The sequence below is a fragment of the Rhinolophus sinicus genome, chromosome 15 (assembly GCF_057876585.1).
Source record: "Rhinolophus sinicus isolate RSI-liver-muscle chromosome 15, RSI-T2T, whole genome shotgun sequence".
Classification (NCBI taxonomy): Eukaryota; Metazoa; Chordata; class Mammalia; order Chiroptera; family Rhinolophidae; genus Rhinolophus; species Rhinolophus sinicus.
In genome coordinates this window covers 20,286,779-20,304,536 of record NC_142515.1, presented here as the reverse complement: position 1 = coordinate 20,304,536, position 17,758 = coordinate 20,286,779, and the positions used below count along the sequence as shown (strand labels likewise).

At 42.1% G+C, this 17,758-nt stretch overlaps 1 protein-coding gene across 1 annotated transcript in view; it reads left to right on the top strand.

Annotated features, from left to right (window-relative positions):
- Positions 1 to 17,758, top strand: part of SORCS3 (sortilin related VPS10 domain containing receptor 3) — a 539,923-nt gene that overhangs the window by 374,039 nt on the left and 148,126 nt on the right. Inside the window, exon 6 of the mRNA XM_019725085.3 lies at positions 16,528 to 16,592. Coding sequence (XP_019580644.3) covers positions 16,528 to 16,592 — 65 coding nt within the window. The remainder of the gene's footprint in view (positions 1 to 16,527; positions 16,593 to 17,758) is intronic.

The following is a 17,758-nucleotide window of genomic DNA, read 5'->3' as shown; positions in this document are numbered from 1 at the left end:
CATCTAGACTGTGGAGTAAATTAATTTTCAGTGAATTAGATGTTGTCCCAAGGTAATTCTCTGTGACACTTTCCAGCAGGGAGGCTTTGAAATGCCATCCCTCTCATAATTAATATGTTGTACTGTGATGCACCCATCGGAATATGGATTTTTCCTTGTACATTCAGACTTGACAGAGGTCGGCCATCATCTCTCTCCATGTGTCTTTGTTTGCTCCTGGTAAGCTGGCCTCTTTCCTTTCCTTTCCCAGCCCGCCCCAGCCTACCCTGCCTCCTAGTCTAGCCAGATCCTTAGCTCACTGGCTGAATGTAATTATGATAGCAGGCTGGAGTTTTGAGGCTTGGAAGGACTCCACTCTGTTTAAATTTCATTTCTGACTGGAGTCATTGAGCCATCACATTATCAAACATGCCACATTGTTCCTTCCAAACAATGGAGGACATAGGAATTGGACTCTTCCCAACCTTCTCTCTACCCCTTAGACTCACTTCTGGTTTCAGTTCCATTTAGAAATTTCTTGAAATGTTGCTAGGATTGACAGGATGATCATTTATCACGATTGTCAGCATCTTTGCCTTTCATGTCATTGTTAGACCTATTCCACAGATGAGGGAACTGAGGTTGAGAGTGTTTAAGTAAGCAGTCCAAGTTCACACAATTTAATTGGTAAGTGACAGAGCTGGGATCCAACTGAGTCTTACTCCAAAGCCATGTTAACCACAGTTTATACCACCTGTATGTGTCGGATTGGTGTCTCCTTTAAGGCTATTTTCAAGTTCAGCACCAAGGAGATTTCTGGATCAAATAGACCTGAATCTGTACTACATGATATCTGCAGAGAAAGGGAGAAATCCAATGTCCTTTGTCTAAGAGCCACTTCTCAGCCTCTGGTGACGGAGCTTTATATCATCTCTTTCAATGGAACCACTGTCCCTAACACTTTTGAGAACTCTACGCTGGAGGGAGACAGCTCATATTTTTTCCACAAATCACAAGACCTTCCCTTGATAGTTAAGTAGGATGATCTCAGTAAAGCTGACAAGATGTTTCCATGTTTGTTAAACAAGAACCATTTGTTTAGCTCAGGAGCATCTGTTGAATAAACAAGATATCTGATGTGCCATGTGCTCATTGGAAATTAACAAACCCTTTAAAAATGGCAATTTGTCAGGAGTTATATGAGGCAGAATTCATTCTCAGCAAGTGAACAAATTGAAACTTCCTTCCCAGACTTTCTAGAACCCCCCCGAGCCAGTTGTGCGGAAAGAGTTGTTAAAATTCTACCATTATGAAGAGAATTATGCAGAAAATGATGGAGTAAGAGAATCAATGTCCTGTTAGGGAAACTGAAGGGTCCTGGAGGTATGAGCTGTCCCCCTTCTGGGTTGTATTTCCATTTGGAGAGTGTAAGTCTCCGGGATGGATGGCAACTTCTTCTGTGCTGTTTCCAGGCATCATTTGGTAAGACTGTCATCAGACAGCATTGTTCCTATATGTGTCTTCTCATGGGGAGGGTTTAACTTACTACAGGAATAAAGGCGATAGAGAAAAGAAATGAAAAGGCTGGGACTCCTTTCAGTGGATGCAGCAGCTACTAGGGCACTGGCTAAAGTGAAATCTGAGTATAGTCCTGTTTTTCCCATGAAGCACAAGAGCTTCATAATTTGGGTCCATTTGGACTTAATCCTTTGAATGAGCACAGTGTGCTGGCACCAGGTGGCCCAAGTATAATGGACAGTGAGTGACAGCTAGCATTTGCTCAGTGCAGGTGCGTTGATAAGCACATTTCCGGCATTGTTTAGCTGTATGCCCACAAAGCTCTATTGTGACTCCCATCTATAGATGAGGAAACCAAGGCTTAGAAAAAGGTAGAAATGAGATGTAAACCCATGCAGTTTGAAAGCACATTGACTTGATTATGAAGTTGCATTGCTTTAGATAATCTTGGGAAATGCAAGGTTCCTGGAACCCTTGGTGTGAAAACAGAAGAGCAGGCTCTGAACCCACAAGCCCTACCTGCCCTGGACAGAAGCATAACTGTATTAAGCAAGATGCTTCTGAGATTCTTGGGAAGTACTGGCTGGCTTGAGGTTGATATGCTATTCTTTCTGGGTTGCAATTCAAATCCTATATTTAGAGGGGTTTATGGGTGGCCGGGGTGATTTGTGCAAGGCGAGTCCTCAGGCTTTGTATAAGTGGGTCCCTATGGGCGCTAGTTAGAAGCTAAGGAATTAGCTGACTCTGGGCCCAGAGCAACTTGCTGCTTCATCGCCTCACATTAGCCTTCTTAGCAATTGATTTAGTAAACTTTCGGAATCAGAGAAATTAAAGATGAAAAAGGGCCTATTAAGTGATGTTGCCCCAGCCCTGGACTAGCAGAAAGACTCCCAGGAGAGGATTCCAGAGTGTCTGGCTCATTCTAATTTTAATTATCCCAGAGGGTGTCACTTCTTGCTCTTCCCCTGGGCAGCCCTTCTCTTGGAGGATGGATGCAGGCGTGAGCAATACCTCAGAGGATGATGGTGCCCTATGTCAGGGTTGTGTATGCTCATCTTGGACTCAGTTTTCCAGAACCCAGGATTTTTCACAAGTTGCCTCTGGAATGTGCTGGGGCTTTGGAAGAATCATTTTTTTGAGGGTAAATTAAATATCTCTAGTACCTATCGATAGGATCTGTTAATTTTGTGTGTTTCTCCTCTTAGCCAGGGGATGTGCCCGCAGCTGTGTCTATGCAAATAAATTTGGGGGCTGGGGGCCCATGACGGTAGTGGAGAGTCAAAGGCTGATGATCCATTGGGAAGACCAGAAACACTAATGGCTAACATGTTTTAAGCATTCTTAAGCCTAAACTATACTATTGTCTAGTTTAATTCATACAGTAACTCCTTGAGTGAAGTTTAATTCTCACAACTGTTTGAGGTAAGCATGTTCTTATTTCCTTTTCAGAGATGAGGATTTTAAGGATCAGAGAAGTCAGAGGTATGTCAAAGTCAATTAGCTGGTGGATGGTGGGGCTGAGATTTGCACTCTGAGTTGCAAAGTGCATGTTTTACCCCACTCTACTCTGTTACTGCCTCATACCATATTTCCCTGAAAATAAGACCTAACCGGAAAATAAGCCCTAGCATGATTTTTCAGGATGACATCCCCTGAACATAAGCCCTAATGCATCTTTTGGAACAAACCTTAATATAAGACCTGGTCTTATTTTCAGGGAAGCACAATAGTAAAATGTACTGAACAGGGTTGAAGTGAGAAGGAGGAAAAGGTGGGAAGGGACCAGTGCTGACTTTGAAGTGAAGATAGGTCATCCTCACATCAGCCAGGTTTAGCTTTCTAAATTGGGAAGTTTGGGGCGTGTGCCATGAGCTCTCTGTGCTGGTCTCGGGTACAGAAATCTTGGGGGTGTTTGCATATCTGTGTGAACCTAGACTGCGATCCCTTCCTGGCCTAGGCAAAGTGGGTATTTCATTCATGCATCTCCTGCTTGGAGAACAATGCTGGCCAGACGGTGTTCGGTAACTGGTTCATGCATAAGTGCAGTACGTCCTCTACTTAACATCATCGCCAGGTTCTGTGACTTTTAGAGAAACGACATATTACAAAACCAATTTTATCATAGGCTAATTGATATAAACAAGAGCAAAGTTCCTATGACATCTAATCAACATTGTAACAAAACATTGAACAAAATGACGTTTTTTGAGGACCTGCTATATACCTAGTTAATATTGGTTTGCCCTGTTGCCCCTCCCAAGGTGGCCTTGCTTGTTCCTAAAGGAGATCTTTTCATTCATTCAGTTATTTCCCCTTGGCTGCTGTTGGCTGAGGGCATGGGCATATCGATGGGCTGCTGGTGGTTGATTTTAGATCCCAGAATATTATCCAGGAGGCAGAGGCATGAGGACGGGAAGCATGAGGCCACTGGATGAAGAAATCAGAGAAGCATTGAAAGGGGAGATGGGGTCAGGCACAGGGATGGGGTCACCAGAGAAGCATTATCTGTATCATGATTTGTCTCCAAGTTGTCCCTACAGGATTTGTTTGAAGGAACAGGAAACCATACATTTTTATTTCCTTCCCATCTGTCCCTTGTGTTTTCTGGATATACTGTAATTTGATCTGCATGATATCAGTCTCTGGGAACCATGCAGTAAAGGGAAGATCTGTCGAGGATAAGTTATGGAATCATTTGAATTCTCCCTGTTTTCTTCTCTGCTACCTGAGAAATCTTGGGCAAGGCACTTACATTCTCAGGACCTCCATTTCTGCATTTCCAATTTGTGGGCAATACGTGTTTCACAGGTTTCTTCTTAGAGTGAAATGGGGTAAAGAAAGAAGGTGCCTGGCACACAGAGTCGCTCATTAACATGTGCTGGTGGTTTTCTTGCCTTCCTCTAGTCAAAAAAAAAGTGGTCTTCATGGTACATCACAGGATGTGCTCCAAGCTGAATCCATCAGACTTGGGTTTGAATCCAAGAGCTGCTATTGATTAAGTTTAGTGGTTTAGACAAGCCCCTTAGCCCCTCTGAACCTGTAGTCTTTTTTTTTTTTTTTTGGTAAAATGCAGACGAAAACTGCACCTCCCTCGTGGGAGTTTTGAATCATTTGTTCACCAGCGTGATTAGTGTGGGCTCTGTGCTAGAAAGTGGAGTTACCCTGGTGGGCAAAGCAGGCAAGGCCCCTCCCTTCCAGAACCTTCCAATCTAGAAGGGGTTGCAGGCATTATTCAAAGAATCACATGAATTAGTATGAGTATTAAATAAGGCCACCCACACAAAGCCTTGTGTCAGAGGGACACCCTGTCACAAGAAAGCACATAAATCCTAGCTACACATTGTCATTGGGGAATATCCCATCAGGGTGTCCGTGTGACTAGAAACGATTCCCCACACATTTGCCTATTGTCTTCCTCACCCATTTATACACATGAACTCATAAAGCAGATGCCCTTGTCTAACTATTCCTTGCAGCCCCAAATAGGTCTGGGACAGCGTGAGTAAGGCTTTCCTGTGACGTGGGCTGTCTATATAGACTCTAGGCGGCTATGTCTACACTGGCATAATGTACCAGAATGTCTGCCCCTAACAGTCCTGAGGCAAAGACTAAGAAATTCTGTTTTTATTCTCTTTAGGGCTAAGATACAATTAAGAATGTTACCACAGTAATTGGCAATATCTATTAACTTGATGAGAATTGCCGGAGGCAGCACATTTTTCCCCCTTCTGCACTTTTATTAGTCTATAAATACACCTGGTCCCTTTCTCCTCCTTCTCTAGAACTTCCACAGAATATCCTCCCAAGCCTTCTCCTTACTGTCCTTTGCCTTTCTTACATTAACTTTCTGAGTTCCTCCAGCACTTGCAGTCAGTACCACATAATCCTGTGTCTAATTGCACTGTGGCCTCCTGGCTTATCTAAGAGGTAGCCGTGGGGAGCCCACAGTGTCAGGGCTCGGGGTTCAGAGTCAGTAGAGCCTGGTGGGAGCCTCAGCTCTGTTTGATAGTCTTAAGTGACCTCTGCTTCCTAAGTTTGATCATCTATGGAATGGGAACAATGACACGTACCTCCCAAGATGAAGGCAATGAAATTAGACAGTGTTGTGAAAGTGCTCTCTAAACTGTCCAGTGTGACAGTTTGATCCCCAGTAGCTCCTTCGTCTGTCTGTGCCCTGCTTGCTCTTCTGGTCCCCAGGGAGGTGCACGTACAGGCACGTTCTGACAGCATGAGGGTGGCGTGAGGATGATCAGAGAAGCCCTCTCCAGCTGGGGGTGACTGACACCTTGGGGACCTCGCCAGCAGGAGAGTCCTCTGCCTTTTGGTGAATTCCATTGATTAGAAAAGTTCCCCCTCAGAGAATGGAGCAGGGAGGAACCTGACGATCGGGGTGTGAGATCAGTTCCAAGGAAAAGCTTATGTGTCCCATCCTCTTCAGCTGCGGAGTTACCCAACACCACAGACCAAAGACAGGATCCCTGGGCAGCCTCCACCCCACAACCCTGGCAACCCCTTCCATTTGCAGAGGAAGAAACTTCCCAGAGGGGTCGAGTATCACATTCAAAGCCAAAGAGCTGGTCAATGAATAGACTTTGACCAGAATTGACGTCTTTGCCCTCAGTTCAGTCCAGCTCTCTCTGTACTATGTTCTGATGCAAGATTTTCATAGACACTTTCTGCATAATCAGTAGGTGATGATATGGATGTGTGTGTGTCCATGTGTGTGCATCTGGATATACTCCATAAGATGCCTATAATCTAGCATGCACGTTTGCTAAACGTGTACATATATCATTTCATTTCAGCCTCATCACGACCCATGATGAAGTTGTGATTATTATGGAGAATTGGAGGTTAACTTGCCCAAGGTCCCACAGCTATAGGTGTAAAGGCAGGATTGGGTCTAGGACGTACGACTCCAAAGCTCCTCTCTTAACCACTGGACTATAGAGGAGACAACTTATCCTAAAAATGCGTTATGAGTTAAAAATAATACCCAATGTGACCAGTGGATCCCCAACAAGTACTGACTGTGACATTCCAAGCTCCAGCTTGGGAGATGCGGAGCAATGAGGGTTTTGTTCATTTCTACTTGTTTTTGTTTAACTGGAATAGTATGCACTCAAGAGATAGGTCTTTATGCCTTTATGAATATGTTTCTCTCTCAAATTATACCCTGCCCCACTTCACCAACCCCTCCACGCCTCTGGCCCCCTGAACCTCATCTTATCCCCCGTCTCCAATATGAGACACGCAGGACACTCTTGGGAAACTCTTGCTTTGGGAGCCACAGGCCACACTGGTGGGCCAACAGGACCAAGTACTCACACATAGTGTGTATTCAGTAAGTATTTGTCAAAGGATTACTGGTCATATTCCTAGTAGAGCAGTTGTTCAGTGTATTTGGGTAAAGTGTCATGAATTGTCACCCCATTAACACAATCATGAAACCCCAATGACCAGCTTTAAATTACTACTGCCAGCGTGTAGCATGGTGTTGGCTATGGTTCACTGAGATTCTTCAGTTGAGATGAATCTCCTTGTCTGTTGGGAGTGACCTCTTGATATGTCTATGCCTGGTCCTGAAAATGTTTTATGTGCTTACTGGATTTGGTTCTGCCATCTAGAACTTAGAAAGATATATTAAATTAGACTATATAGTTTCTTTTCTTTCTCTCTCTCTCTCTCTCTCTCTCTCCCCCTCCCTCCCTCCCTCCCTCCCTCCCTCCCTCCCTCCCTCCTTCCTTCCTTCCTTCCTTCCTTCCTTCCTTCCTTCCTTCCTTCCTTTCTCTCTTTTTTTTAAATATTGCTTACCTGGTAGGAAACGTTATACTTGTGACCCAGTATAAACCTATATCTTTTTATATATCTTAAACAAAGTTACATGAATAATAGTCTTCTATATGAGATATGCTCTTACATTTTCTATTCCATTCCATTTTATTAAAAAGGGGGTTGAATCAATAAGTATATTTCATAACCCACTAATAGATCACAACCCATAGTTTGAGTGACACTGATCTAAGAGTCAATGCCCTTTTTATTTGCTGGGAGAAACAGAATGTTGAAGGGACAGTAGCTGATCCAGGAGTATGAGAAGCCCTTGCATATGCTGAACAAATTGTGGGGAGAAGGTACTGGTAACAACTCTCTGGTTGCAACAAATAGTACATCATTTGAGTTACCTTAATGAGAGAGAGAGAGAGAGAGAGAGAGAGAGAGAGAGCGAGAGAGCGAGAGAGCGAGAGAGCGAGAGAGAGAGAGAGAGAGAGAGAGAGAGAATCATTAGGATTCAAGAGAAGAAATGCAGTTAGACCTCAAAGGACCCCTTTCTGTCTTTTATTTCTGCTTCTCTCTTCCTTCTTGCAGAAGAGTTAAAGTTGTCTAAGACAAGTCACTCCAAGTCTCATGCTACAGTTTCTCAAACCAGCCTAAATAAATATCTTTGACCCAACTTGGGTTCTAGTCCTGTTCTAATCTGCCATAGACAAGGGGCAGGGCCATATAGCACTGACATGGGCTTAGGGGGCTGCAGCTAGAAATCTGTGGATTTAGGGGAACCAGCAGTTGACAGAGGTGGGATTGTGATTTGGGAAGAAAACTCCCAGAGTGCCCACTAGAGGCACCATGTTCATTTGAACTGGATGAGAGCTTGCGTTTTTGCTGCCTTAGCATTTTCATAGAATCATCACATTTGTCAAACAAATCACAGATGACTATGTGTTTGACAGATCCAATATGGCTTTGAGGATAAATGGTGAAAATAGCAACATAATAATGGAAAATGAAGACTTTATTCACTTAATTGCCTAGAGATTAATTAAATGAATGAAATCTGTTTTACCATATTATGGAGCTGTTGTCAACATTTGTCTCAAACATACATACTGCTGAGGTTATTATTGTTCTCACTTGTGTACTTATTCATCTACTTAACAGATATTTAGTAAATGCAGAGCAAGGCACTGTACTAGGCACTAGTGGAAAACATAATTTAATCAGATCTAGAGCCTGTCTTCAAGAATAGCACAATCCAAAAGGAGAAGCATTTTAGGTACACAAATGACTAAAGGTGGAGTAAGACAGATTATGTTTGAATCCAGGTTCCATTTTTTTCTTACTCTGTACCAATGGGTAGGCAATTTGACGTCTCAAAATTTCCATTTCCTCATCGGAAAAAACCTATACTACCTATCTCACACGTTTATTTAAGGATTAAGGTGAGATATCATTAAATTGATAGTCAAAATGTTGGTGCATTAGGCACTCAATAAGTATTCATTGCATTTTAGATCATGTGAGCACTATGATAGAGACTTATATAGTGTCAAGTGTTAACACAGGCTTCTCTGTCTTCAAAATGTTTTACCTGCATTTTACAGTTCATTTAGTTCTCATAAGAGCAATGAGAAGGGTGCCATTATTTTTTCCCTGTTGTGCAGATGAGAAAATTGAGGCATAGAGAGGTTGAGTAAATTGCCTATGATCCCACAGTTAGTAAGGGCTGGACGGATCCAAGACTCAAACTTAGAGTCAGACACCAGAATTCATACTCTTAACACCCCTGCAAGTACACAAGAAGGTGAGGCTATTTTAGGTAAAGGTCGTGGAGATTGTGTTTCAAGCTATAATGTGTGGTTCTCCACTCTGACCACACAATCTTATCACCCAGGAGCATCTGAAAGCTCTTGATTTCTGGGCTACACTCCAGGCGAATGGTTTTGAGTGTGACCCCTGTCATCATCGTATCATCTGTGTGTTTGCTAAGAATGCCAATTCTTGGGCCCTCCTCCATACCACCCCAGTCAGAAACTTTGGGGGTGGAGCTCAGGATCTGTGTTTTAACAAAGAGGGTCTGGTGCTACAGAAGTGTGAGAGGACTATGGCTCCAGACCAGTTAAACCAGGATTTCTGGGACTAGGGACTGTGTGTTACTATTCAATGTTTTTAGAAAGTTTCCCAAGGGATTATAATATTTAGCCAGGGTCAGGAGATTTCATGGACAGTAGGTATTGAGCTGGGCCATGAGTAGGGAATATGCAGAGTGAAACAGAACGAGTATTCCAAGGGGAGAGGCAGCCTGAGCAAAGACATAAAGGGGGAGAGTATTTGTGTGTGAATTGGTGAAATATATTGAGATGAGATTATTTTGTAATTTAAGTGTCTAGCTAATCAGTTGATAAAGCATTTGTACTTTGACCTTCTCAGTCTTTTACCCTCAGCACTGCCTCATGCTTAGCCCAAGGTCCAGTTTTCTTATTTCTGGGGAAGCTTCTGCTCTGGGATTCATATCCACAAGGACAGAAAACACACAGAGGGTTAGCCCTGCCCCTTCCTCATGGCAGCCAAGTATGTCACAAAGAGGTCGGGCTGAGGTTCCAAGTTGGATTCTAGGGCCACACAACACAAATTAGCTGTGTGTTTCTGCACAGTTTTGTGAGGCTCCATTTTTATTTCTATGAAATGAAGGGGTTGCGTGAGATCAGGTCGTCCAAAACTTGCTGCATCCAGGTCCTCGGGCACTGTTGTGTCTGGGTGAACCCTTAATGTTCCTGATCAGTTCCTGTTTGACTTACTTTATATGTTGGGACTCTGAGGCTGTTTTGGACAGAAAGTTCAGTTGCTAAAAGTAAACTTGAAGGCCACTTCACCTTTTTCAGGTACTTCCCTCCGTAACATCTGTTGGTCCATGGCTCTAGGAGCCGATTTCTATTTCTTCCCCGGAGGTTTGTCTGGCTCCTTATTTCCTGTTGTTCCCTGTGTCCTTGGTCTGTGCTCAGGTCTCAGAAGGGCTCTCAATGTGAGGGAATAATCACTACCCTTCCTCCCAGAGTTCCACATGATCTTTATGTGCGGATGTTGGTCTTGTTAATGGTTATAAAATCATTTTCTTCCCTTTTCAGCACCACTTGAGCAATCCGCATGGTAAACACTATCCGACACACAGGTAGGACAATGAGATCTCTTCTAGACATAAAAAAATGTTTGTCTTTGAGACCCAAGGATGAGCTTAAAGCTTACACAGGACCTCACAAAGTTTGTCTGACTAGATGATGAAAGTGTTGTAATCATTCATTCAACAAGTATTTACTGATGATCTACCATGTTCCAAGCATTGTGATGGATGGTTTGATATAAAGACCCAGCAAAAACCCATGACATTATATCCCATAGGTAAAAACAGGCAATTGCAGTCCAGTATAATGATTCCTACACCAGAGAGGAGAACAGGGCATTATAGGAACCCTTAGCAACAGTTGGTTCCCGGGATTTGTGATGTATAATCAATATGGAGAGAGAGGAATGTGCCTAAACAGAGCTCCTCAGTAGCCGGGACTTTTCATATCCAGTGCCTAGAACAATGCTGTAATTATTAGGGACTCAGCAAATGTAAAACTGAGGTAGGCGGGAGGGAAGAAGTCAGACAGCAAAGCAGATGAATTTATCTGTTTTTCAAATGAAAAACTAAATAGCTAAAATATAAAGAATGCTTTCTGTGTCAGGTGCTGTTCTGTGTGTTTACTACTTAGCTCATTTAATCCCCATGACTTGACATGAAGTAGGTATTATGGTCTTCCCATTTTACAGATGTGGAAACTAAAAAGTCATTATGTGCATATACAGAGGGGGCCAAAAACGTGTATACACATTTTAAGAAAGGAAAAAACTATTAAAATTGTAATAACATACATCAATAACAAAAGATGAATACAAGTCATGTTTGACTTCTGCAATTACAAGAGGTGCTCAAAGTGGTTACCATCAGCATCCAGGCACTTCTGATGATGGCGAACTATTGCTTGAGCAACGTTGACCAAAGTGTCCTCTTGTGTACATTTTTTTGGCACCCCCAGTATGTTCAAAATATGATGAGGAGTTTGCAGAAACGGGCCTGACCTGCTTCCCTTCTTCAGGAAGAACGGAAAGGTCCACTGGAAAAGATTACTTTTCCCCCAGTCATGTTAGTTTTCTGAAAAATCTTAAGAAAATTCACCAGTGAGGACTTCTTAGAATTTCATAAGGACTTTCATAGATTTATACCTTTTCTTGATATTTTAACTGTATTTTGTTCTGTTATTCTGTTTTATAGTCAGTTAAAACAACAAATACAATAAAAACAAACACAAGCACTATTAATGACTTGTTTTCATTTTGCATTAGAATTAATACCTACCGATATAATTTCTTTTTAGGATTTGGTACTTTCTGGAAACTTTCTGGGAGTTTCTTTCCATGTAGCTTCAATGGGATGCTTGCAAATTCACCACTACTTACTCGCACACATTAAGTACAGGGAGCTTGACCTGTCCCTTGGCTGGTTCTGTGAAGGATACTGCTGCTGGCCCCACCCTGGCCCCACTTGGGTCCTAGAAATGTAACTTGGATGTTAAAAAAAAAAAAAAATACCTGGATACTTGAGATGGAAGAGGTGTCAGGGTCAATTATTTACCTGCCTGGCATATCTAAGCAGATATGCCTCTCATCCCCTCCCCTATACTCATGGGAGTTTCATGGTTTGTCTTACACGTGTCTTGGCTCATTCCATTCTCATAGACCTGAAGAACAGTCAAGCCCAAACCCCCAATTTTCTTTTTTCAACTCTATCTTTCTTAGACTTCTACAAAACTCTCCATTCATCACTCCTCTGCCATTGGCCCAACCTCCTTTTTGTATCCCCAACATTTTTCCTTCTTACTGATTATCACCAATATGAGTGGCTCCCAGGTCATGTACTCTAGCTCCAAAATTTTCAGAAATATTGAACATGTATGCAGAATGCACTTACATTTCCTACAGTGCTGCTGTAAAGGACTTACATATGGGGGGAGAGGAGACAATAGGCCACAATGGTTATGATCCTTGACTCTGGAAGAAAAGACTGGGTTCAAACCCCATCCCTTCTCTCACGAGTTAGGAGAGGCAGATTACAGGGGAGGTTCAGCTTGAGACTCAAAGCCATCTGCCTGGTGGGAGCCCTAATTTTGCTGCTTCCTAGCTGTGTGACTTTTAGCAAGTTGCTTAAGCTTTCAAAGCCTAATTGTGCCCTTTTAAAATATGAAAAAAGAATGATTCCCGACTCATAGGATTGATGTGAGGATTAATGAGATCAGCATTTATATTTAAAACACTGCCTGAAACACAGTCCTTTCAATATCTATGGATTGTTATTACCATGACTTGGGCATCGATCATTACTTAATCGCTCTTATTATTCCCATTTTACCAAGGACGAAAATTAGATGAATGGTATCTTCCTTAAAGACTGGGTTTGAGGATTAATGAAGAAAATGCTTATGAAAGAAACACAATGATTGGCATGTGAATGAATGGTCTCAATATTTATTAGCATTTATCGTTATTACCACATGAACTTTCTCAAACGTTTCCACGAGTTTATCCCTTACAACTTCCACTTTCTCCCCCCAAATCACCAAATATCTGCAGCTTGTATTTCTTTGCTTGCTGTATTTGTGTGCACTTTCCTTATATGAGGTTTTTAGAAGTGGGGACTTAACATTAAGGTCTTGATTGATTCTACCTGATGAACATCAGAGTTTCCAGGTGAGATGACGTGGTCCAGAATAGCAACAGTTCAAGGGTATCTCAGCAGTGTTAGGACTACGTGAAGAAGCGAAAGCATTGCATGCTTATTTTTGCTAAGGCGCCTTGTTAGTAGGGGAGGCACAGAACCCAGGCATCAATTAAACGTGTCCAGCTAGGGCAGTGGTTCTCAAATGGGGATGGTTTTGCCCCAAGGGGATAGGTGGCAATGTCTAAAGACAGTTTTGGTTGTCAGAACTGCAAAGATGCTACTGCATCTACCGTGTTTCCTTGAAAATAAGACCTACCCCAAAAATAAGCCCCAGTTAACATCGTCAGCCAGATGGACGTTATGACGACGTTCCAGAAGGTGACATGACTGTATTTGAATAAACGTAGATGGTTGTACATGAAAAAATAAGACATCCCCTGAAAATATGCCTTAATGTGTCTTTTATGGCAAAAATTAATATAAGACCCGGTCTTATTTTCGGGGAAACACGGTCAGAGGCTGAGCATGCTGCTAAATATCCTGCATTGCCTAGGGGAGGCCACACCACAAAAAGTTATCCAGCCTCAAATGTCAACTGTGCCGTTGGTGAGAAGCACTGTGCTACTGCTGGCAGTACTACAGAAGTGGACAGTGCACTGGACAAAAGCAAGAGTGCTCTCCTGACCCTTGGCACCCAAGTTCTTTTGCTCAGCCTCTGGCTGGCTGAGCGGCTTAATCTCTCTCCCCAGTGGACCCAAGGACAAGGCAGCTTTGAAGTGCTAATCTTTCATCCCTATTATTTAATCTGTAGCTGTGCCTAATCTTGAGCAATGTGTGGTAGTAAATACTGAAAAAGGATAGAGTCTCTGTCCTTAGAAAGCTCACTGTCTGATGGGTAGTACATTAATAAGAATTATTCTATTTGGAATGGATGGATTAAGCCAATAAATCTACAAATACCCTCACAAACAAAGGCGTGCGATGGGCTTATTTGGCTAAATAGTCTTCAAAGTTGGAACCACAAAAGTCTCTGAATGGTCAATCTTGAGAGAGAAGAACAATGTTGGAAGTCACATGCTCCCTCATTTCAAACTGTGCTACAAAGCTATAGTAATCAAAACAGTATGGTATTGGCCCCCAAACAGATACATAAATCAATAGAAGAGAATAGGGAGCCTACAAATAAATCCACACGTACACGGACAATTAATCTATCACAGAGGAGGCAAGAATCTATAAAGAAGCAAATACAGTCTCTTCAATAAATGGTATTGAGAAAACTGGACAGATACATGCAAAAAAACACAAAAAAACACACCAAAAAACAATGAAACTATACTACTTTGTTACCCCATATCCTAATATCCTAAAATCTCAAATGGATTAAAGACTTAAATGTAAGACCTGAAACCGTAAAACTCCTAGGTTGAAATATAGACAATAAACTCTTTGACATGGGTCTTAGCAATATTATTTTGGATATGACGCCTCAGACAAAGGCAACAAAAGCAAAAATAAACAAATGGGACTACATCAAACTAAAAAGCTTTTGCAGAGCAAAGGAAACCAACAAAATGAAGACAACCTACTGAATGGGAGAAGATATTTGCAAATGATATGTTCGATAAGGCGTTAATATCCAAAATATAGAAAGAACTCATACACCAAACATCAAAAACCAAAGAAACAAACAATCCAATTAAAAAATGGACAAAGGACCTGAATAGACATTTAAAGAAGACCTAAAGATTGGCTAATAGACACATAAAAAATGCTCAACATCACTAATCATCAGAGAAAAGCAATTCAAAACCACAATGAGATATCTCCTCACACCTGTCAGAATGGCTATCATTAATAAATCAACAAAAACAAGTATTGGTGAGGATGTGGCGAAAAAGGAACTGTTGGGATTGTAAACTAGTACAGCCACTATGGAAAACAGTATGGAGATTCCTCAAAAAAATAAAAATAGAACTACCATACCATGCAGGAAATCTACTTCTGGTATTTATTCAAAGAAAACAGAAATAATAATTCGAAAAGATATATGCACCCCTGTGTTCACGGCAGCATTGTTTACAATAGTCAAGATATGGAAGCAACCTAGGTGTCCATTGATCAGATAGATTTTACATAGATGGAAGTGAGTGCGCAATCCTCGATTAGGGAACAGTTTTAGTACTTGTTTTATTGATAGTGTTAAAGCAAGGCCTCATTTATTTAGCTTCTTTGGAGAAAGATGTATTTTATATAAACAAACTTTTTAAGTAACTGAAGTTTTAACCATTCAAAACATAATTGTTTTATTTTAACAAAAATTCTTTTCTTTTTCCTAACATACATCATTTGTAGCCCTAGTCTCTTATATGGAGTGCACTGGTACCATTAATTCCGTTTCCGGTTTTCTATGCCTTTAGTCCCTTAGTATAGACGTCAAATACTGATGCTTTAATACAGTAATTGCCTCAGGGCCATTGAGAAGTGTAGACGTTATGGTGTGGGAGATTGCGTTTTGAGTTCTTAGGTCTGTTTTTCATATGTTTTCTATTTTTCTTGCTATCTGGGCATCAGCTGTCGATTGTCACCATTTTAAATTCTACTTTTTCTTTCTAACTCACTGCTTCTTACTTGTTGAGGACTGGAAGGCCAGAAAACCAATCTTAGAATGATATTTAAAATAAGAGTGAATAGACTATGAGTAAGTGCTCTCCGGAGAGGGTGGATTATGTGATTTCTTTAATACATGAATGTTTTAATGTCTGTGTTGCCTTTTTTAGCTGATTTTCTGGGTCTTATTCTGACCTGGATATCTCCTGCAGGAGACGGCTGACTAGGCTTTATGCGTGGAAGGTCTGTGGCCCAGGAGGATTTGTTTGTAAGGATTCTCATTTAGCCTTCTTCTTCTGGCTCTTGGCAACAGACGTTTAAGTTTCCCTACTCTGATCATCAGGAGAATTTGATCCTTGTCAGGCCAGATTTTGAATGTTTGTCACCAAACATTTGTTTGCAAGGCATGAGGCAGGAAGGGTAGATGGATTAACGCAGGAGGGCAAGAGTGCCTTGAAGCAAACAGCCAGGACCGAGGCTAATGCACCTTCCCCAGGGGACACAGCTGGGGAGGGAATAGCACACTCTCAGTGGGATGGCAGAGGAGGAGGAAGTGGTGGAAGTAATCAGGTGTGGCAAGATGGAAGGAAGACCAAGGGGAAGAGAGAACCTCTTAGAAGGTGTGAGACGGTGGAGGAGGGGCAAGGACGGATATTTGGACCAGCATTGCTGTGGACTCTGTATTCTTTCCTGTTTTGTGACAGTCACCAACTCTCTGACACCACTCCGGGACTCATGTGTTGTGACCATTACAGGCCATGTGCTGTGGATCCGCATGGCGCAGGACAGTCCCTCTTGACTTTCCGATCCAGTAATCACCCTGAGTGCTACCCTTTGTTGTCCATGGTCCTGTGGTCACTGAGCTTCTGTCTCCCTTCCTTCCCCAGGTCGGTGGCCGGATTGGATAAGGAGCCGGACCTGGTACACATGGAGGCGAGGACTGCAGATGGATGTGAGTGCTGCTTCTGCCAGGCTAGGTCCAGGGAGACCTGCCTGCAGCTCTCTCTCCTCCCCCAATTTGCATTTTAATGACTTGGGAAGATGAAAAGCCCTAAGCTTCATTACTGCCATATCCATCCTTATTTCCTAGAGTGGGGGAAAGGCTTCTGGTCCCAAGGGAGACATTTCATTGAAATAAACCCTCAGGAATGAATTTTCTGGGGATGTGAGTTAATGTGATGAATTTTGAGGCTCCTGTTAGTAATTTCTTGGCATCCTCGGTGTACTTCGAATTAGGGGATATCCATAGCTCATCACAGGATTTTGCATTCACATGGTGAATTGCAGGCGTTGCCAGCTTTAAAAAGCAAACCCTTCATAGAGTCCAGCTTACCAAAAAAGTAACTTGGCTGTTCTTTGCAAAACTTTTTATTTATTCATTCCACAAATAGTTGTTGATAACCTACTATGTGCCAAGGTTCTAGGTTCTGTAGATGCAGTGGTGCGCAAGACATATGCTGTCCCTGCAAACAAACAATGAAACCCCGAGATTTGGGACATGTGACATCTTTGCACATCATGCACCTATGTGCATCTTAGAATTTGACCGAATAAGTATCATTTTTGCACCACTTTAAGCATTTTATTCTTCCCAGAGTTGATCATATTTATAGGGCTCTTCCCTATGCAAGAAAAATAAAACCACCCAAAACAAAAACATACAAAACATGTGAAAACATATGATGTATATGAAATACATATAAAATACATGAACGTATAATTAGCATATCCTAGGTCAAAAATATGGCCAAATAATCTATGGAAACAGGGGTCACCGGGGAATGCAGCTAAACAGGCACCCGCGGTGAGTCGGGGCACTGGGTTCTGCCACCCATTAAGCTCAAGACCAGGGGACACCCCTTCAAACTCTCTGTGCTCTGACTTCCTCTATTAACAGAGATTACTCATATTTGCCCTACCCACTGCGCAGGGTTATGGGTTGACCAAATGGGGATGAATGTTGTAGAAATTATAAAATATTGTACAAATGTAGGGCGATTCTGTTTTAACCTGGCTGTACGTGCTGAAATATCATTTAGAATACATGGAGCAAAAATGCATATGTTTTGTCCAAACATGCTTTTGAAGCCAAACACAGATGCATGCCAGAAACATGCA